The sequence below is a fragment of the Myotis brandtii genome, unplaced genomic scaffold (genome assembly GCF_000412655.1).
Source record: "Myotis brandtii unplaced genomic scaffold, ASM41265v1 scaffold649, whole genome shotgun sequence".
Taxonomy (NCBI): domain Eukaryota; kingdom Metazoa; phylum Chordata; class Mammalia; order Chiroptera; family Vespertilionidae; genus Myotis; species Myotis brandtii.
Genome location: NW_005370512.1, coordinates 201564 through 206349, shown reverse-complemented (window position 1 = coordinate 206349; position 4786 = coordinate 201564). Strand labels below are relative to the sequence as shown.

Here is a 4786-nt window from a genome sequence, read left to right as displayed (position 1 = left end):
CGGGAGCCGGGAAACTCCGAGCCGCGCCGCCCCCCACCCCCACCCCGTGGAGGCGCCAACCCAGTGCTCAGAGAGAGAAGCGGCGCGGAACTTCCTGAGCAGCTAGAGCACCTGGAGCGGGCCCGCGGCGGTTGGGGAGAGGAGTGATCTCACCCTGAACCCGCTGAAAGGGAGATGCAGCCCAGCTTACAGCGAAGTGCGCGGCCCCCTCTCCACAGAGAAATGAGCCTTTTTTAAAAAAAAAAAAAAGGTTGGGGAGGAATAAATAAGCCAGTAAATAAACAAGCAAACAAACATTAAGGACCAGAGAGGAAGTTAAAGAAGGTAAAGGATTTTCTCTTTCCTTTCTCTTCCTGGTGACTTGGGCTCCCAGAACCTCACTATAGAGAGGCACGCGGAGTGCACGGGCGCGTGCCCTATGGCCAGCAATTACTTCCAAAACCCATGCTGGTCTCTCCTCTCCCTCGTCTCGGGCACAGGCAATGTTGCTAAGAAAAGGGGGGAAAGTGGGGCACAGGCTTCGAAGGGGCGACATGAGAAGGGGAGCGCCCGCTGGCTCGCTGTCCGACCTCTCCCCGGCATCCTTGGGCGAATCGGAGAGGCGGGCGCGGCGCGGGGCGAAGTTTGTCCACCCGCACTTCTCCGCGGGCTGCGAGGAGAGGAGGTGCGGAGGGAAGAGCTGGGATCCTGAGGCCGCGAGGATAACTGAGCCGGCGCCGCGCTTACCTCGCAGTCCTCGTACTTGATATTATCCGTCAGTTTCCAAAGCATTTTCATGGATCGGCGTGAACTGATTGGCCCCCTCTCTGCCTCGCACCCAAGTGCAGCTACTCGCGGGGTAAGCGCAAAGTGCCGGCTGTGACGGTGAGCGGAGGAGGAGGAGGAGGGAGAAGAGGAGGAGGAGGGCAGAAAGGGGGAGGAGGAGGTCGAGGAGGAGGAGGGTGAGGAGGAGGAGGCGAGAAGGGAAAGAGCTCCCGTGTGCGCTCGGAGATCTCCCTCTAATGGTAGAAACTTTTCCTTTTTCCAGCTCTTTACCCACAGCCTAATCGCCTCATTAGCATATCAACAATAATCCAATTGCTCGCCAGCTCGACTATCTGCCTCCGAACCAGGTATAAAGGCCTCTCGGAGCCGCCAACTTGCTCCCGGAGCGCACGCCCCGCCAGTGAGCCCTGGAGAGCTCCCGAGCCCCGCCTCGCGCCCCTGCCCGTCCCCCCACCCCCAGGCCTCCCCAGTCCCCCACTCCGTCCCCTCCTAGAGGGAGCAGCCCGGCGCAGGGGCCAGGCTCTCAGCGCCGCTCCCCCACCTCTGCTGCTAATAACGGCGCTGTCCTTCCGGCCCCCTCCCATTTTATTAGAAATTACCCTTTTCGCAATTAAACAGAACCACCACACCAAGATCAGCGAAGTCACGCCAGGATTTTTGCCCAAGAAAAGATCGCCTCCGCCGGGGCAGCCACCACCTCGGCCGCAGAGCGTTGGGAGTTTTATTGGCTTTGTGCTTCACCCCCAGGTTGGAGGTTTTGCCAAACGGCCTCCGTCGCTCGGCTGGGGTTTGCGATTCTTTAATTGCCGCGTGTAAAATAAAAATTGTACCCTGAAGAGGTTACTTGACAGCTCCAGGAGTTAAATGATTTTCCTCCCGTTTGTATGAAGCCAGGGCCGGGTGATAACTCAACGTGGTGTTTGGACTGAGGGTTTCCTGGGCGGGCTGTGGACAAGGACACGGAACTCCTAGGGAGGCTCCAGTCGCTTCTGGAGTTGAGCCGGAATACTGACATGTGTGCACTTGCATGCATCAAAATAAGTCGCTGGGAACCTACTCTTCGCTGTGCTCATCTGCTCCAGTTTTCCCAAGATTCCCCTTTTTAATTAAAGCAGGGAGAGTTCCTTCATGATTTGGTGAAGTTGCCCACGCGGGCGGGCTTGCTGGGGCGCAGTGCCCGGCTGCCCCGGAACCGAAGACCGGCCAGCCATTCCCTCGGCCAGGTTGGCCGGTCTAGGCTTTCCCCCTCTACACAGGGGCCTGCTCACCCCAGGGCTGTATTTTTTCTTCAGTTTTAGCAAAATTTTTAAAGAGGAAAGAAAAAACAAAGACTGATACTCAAAAGACAGAGTAGTCCGTTTCTCTGGCTGAGCTTGTTAATAGCCCTCCACAAAAAAAGTTTCTGTCTTTCTCCCACTTGAATATCGAAAACTTCCCAACAACAGTACGTCTCACTTCAGAGCTGCTCGACTAGCGACCTCAGATTCCCTCTGGCCCTGTTTCTTGACAACCCCTAAGCCTCCCGGATTTCCACAGTGTCCTCAAAGCAGGGTAGAGGCTGTTGAAAATCGGAGCTTTCTCTAACAGGTGGAAGAGGGCGGAGGAGAGGGGACCCCTCCCCACAAGCCTTGCGGAAGGGCAATTCTCCCTCCGGGGACGCAGCAAATTTCCCAAACCAGGCAGAGTAGGCCAGAGGCCCCCAGAAAGTTAGAAAGAAGACTAGAGCTAGAGGGGAGATTTAGACCCGGAGCGACTCCCTCCCCACCTCTGGGCGCTCCCCTGCCCTTCCTTTCCCCTCAGAAGACCAGCATAGTCTCTGGGCTGAGCCCAGCTTGGGGCTCCCCAGGCACCTTACTCAGGAAAGGGTCAGCTCTCCTGCGGGCACACTCGCCCTCTGGGGCTGCCCCGGGGTTCACTTTAAGTGGGGAGATGGGCCGCTGGCAGGACTGACACCTTCCCAGTCGGGGCAGCAGACGCAGAGCGTGATCTGTAGGCCAAACCCCGGGCCTGGGAGCATGGATTTTCCACCCCTACACTGCGCTACCGCGTGTTTAGAGAAACTCTTGTTTCGCTTTCTTTCTTTCAGTTTGCGGCCTGGGGAAGGCAGAGGCCCTTCATCTTTTCAACCAGCCCCTCTCGCTGCTCCGCACCCCGCCGACCTCCGGCTCCGCACCAGCCAGAGCTGCTAAACTGTTGTTGTATTCCCGCCGAGGGCGCCTTTGAGGTGCAGATTGGGGCCTGCGGGCTCAGCGCCTCCGCCAGAGTTCTGGGCACCAAAGAAAGGCCGGGGCAAGCACCCCGTCACCCCTGGAGCCGGCGGAGGGGCCTGAGAGTGCGCGCCATTACCACCACAAGTCGCTTGTTTGCATGTCAATGGTCCCGCCTAGCCGGCACCCCAGGACGGCAGCGCCAGGCCTAGGGTTAGGGGGTCCAGGCCAGATTTGGGGCCGTGGAGAAACTAAGAGCAAGTATCTGTGTGAGAGACAGAGATACGGAGAGAAACAAAGAGACAGCGAGAGACCAGAATGACTCTATTTTCTCCCGTTGTCACTACCCGGTAGGACCCAGCAGCCCAACAGGACAACCCCAGAGCATCCCACTCCTCCGGACCCCAAATCCTCAGTGCGGCACTCAAGATCCAGGCTTCCCACCGCTTGCCAAACAGCGAGCCCTCAGGAGCCAGGCTCTGGGCTCGCTCCTTTCCCCTTCAGGCTGTAAGCTTACTGCTTCCGGACCTCGGCTGGGCCTACTGGAGGCCTAGACCCAGGCCCAGCCTTCACTCCCAGCGCCTTCTCGCCACCGAGGAATTCAGAATTCTGCAACAAAGTTCTTCCGGCTTGAGGAGGAAACCTAAACACCTCTGCCAAAGAACTTCCCTAATCTTCACCCCCCAGAGAAGAGAGTGAAGCAGAGCCCTGAGGCCCACAGGCACAAGGGAAAGAAAGGTGTGCTACCCCAGGATTTGTATTTGGTGTGAGATTTGCATCTCTAAACCACAAAGTTAGTCTAACTTTGGGGATGACATTTTATTTAGTGAGATTTACCTGGTGGGGAGAGGTATGAGAGCTCACGGTTGATTTAAAAAAAAAAGTGTATGGAAATAAATTAGTATTGAGAGATGACTTCCTTTCCCCAAACTCCAATGAATGTAGTGAAGACAGGACTTCTCTGAACTTTTATTGGCCCAAATGTGAAACAAGTGAAAGAACTCGGCCCGCAAGGAGTAGGCCTCGCCTTTTCTTTGGGACGATCAGGGCGTTTGGTTCCAATGGACCCGCAAACTTTTAGACACATGGAGCCTCGCCCTAACCAGGCCTGGCTTTGCAGGGGCAGAAAAAAGGGCCCTGGGGTTCCCATTATGAAATCGTAGACAGGAGAGAGGCTGCTGCCCTCACCAATCTGGCCAGAGCCGCCCTGGTTCCCATAGGGAACACGCCTGGAAGTCAGGACAACTCTGGACGAATGCTCCGGACGCCGGGTCAGGTCGTGGCTCGGGGCGGGCAGGACCCGGAGCCTAGCTGGCCTTGCGGCGCCGGAGGCGTTGATTTCGGAAAATTTTAGATCTTCTGCCTCATCGCCCACCATTCACACACACCCGCATCCAGTCTCCCCATCAGGAGCCCAAGAAGCGAAAACTGGCTTCAGGAAGCGGACTGAGTGAGAAGCTAAACTTAGCGCAAACTCTTTGAAGTATTTCCCCAAAGAACACGCTCGCCCCGCGACCCTTCTTCCACCTGGACCCCTTTCCCTTCTCTACATCCCCTAGGTCCCCACAACGTGGAGACACACGGAGAGACAGGTGCACCAGGACCCCTCTTCACGCGCAGCCCTGGGGTCTGGGACAAGATCGAAGGCGTAGCGAGCAGGGAAGCCTCCTCATGGCGCACCACAACCCCCGCCCTGCACCCTCCCTCCTCCTGAATTAGTCATCCAGCCCCGTTTCTACTGAGGGGGGTGGGGAAGTGGCTGCATTATTAACTACAAGTGACCCCTCCCCCGGGGGCCACCGTGGGAGCGTGCC

At 57.3% G+C, this 4786-nt stretch overlaps 1 protein-coding gene and 1 long non-coding RNA gene across 8 annotated transcripts in view; one reads left to right on the top strand and one right to left on the bottom strand.

Moving 5' to 3' along the window:
• Window positions 1-4786, bottom strand: part of TFAP2A (transcription factor AP-2 alpha (activating enhancer binding protein 2 alpha)) — a 20845-nt gene that overhangs the window by 15566 nt on the left and 493 nt on the right. Inside the window, exon 1 of one of the 5 annotated variants that reach the window (XM_014528721.1) lies at window positions 727-1008. The exons of 3 other annotated variants lie outside the window; for them this stretch is intronic. In XM_014528721.1, the coding sequence (XP_014384207.1) occupies window positions 727-777 (51 nt within the window). In that variant the 5' untranslated portion in view covers window positions 778-1008. Of the gene's footprint in view, window positions 1-726; window positions 1009-4786 lie in introns of those variants that run through there. One more of the 5 variants, XM_005880703.2, reaches the window with a different exon arrangement.
• LOC102248198 lies at window positions 746-1615 on the top strand. 3 transcript variants are annotated; one of them, XR_314410.2, is made up of 3 exons: window positions 746-838; window positions 1028-1112; window positions 1358-1615. It is a non-coding gene; the product is annotated as an uncharacterized LOC102248198 (long non-coding RNA). The 3 variants fall into 3 exon arrangements; XR_001359526.1 differs by having other exon boundaries at window positions 1028-1615; XR_001359527.1 differs by having other exon boundaries at window positions 773-864; window positions 1028-1615.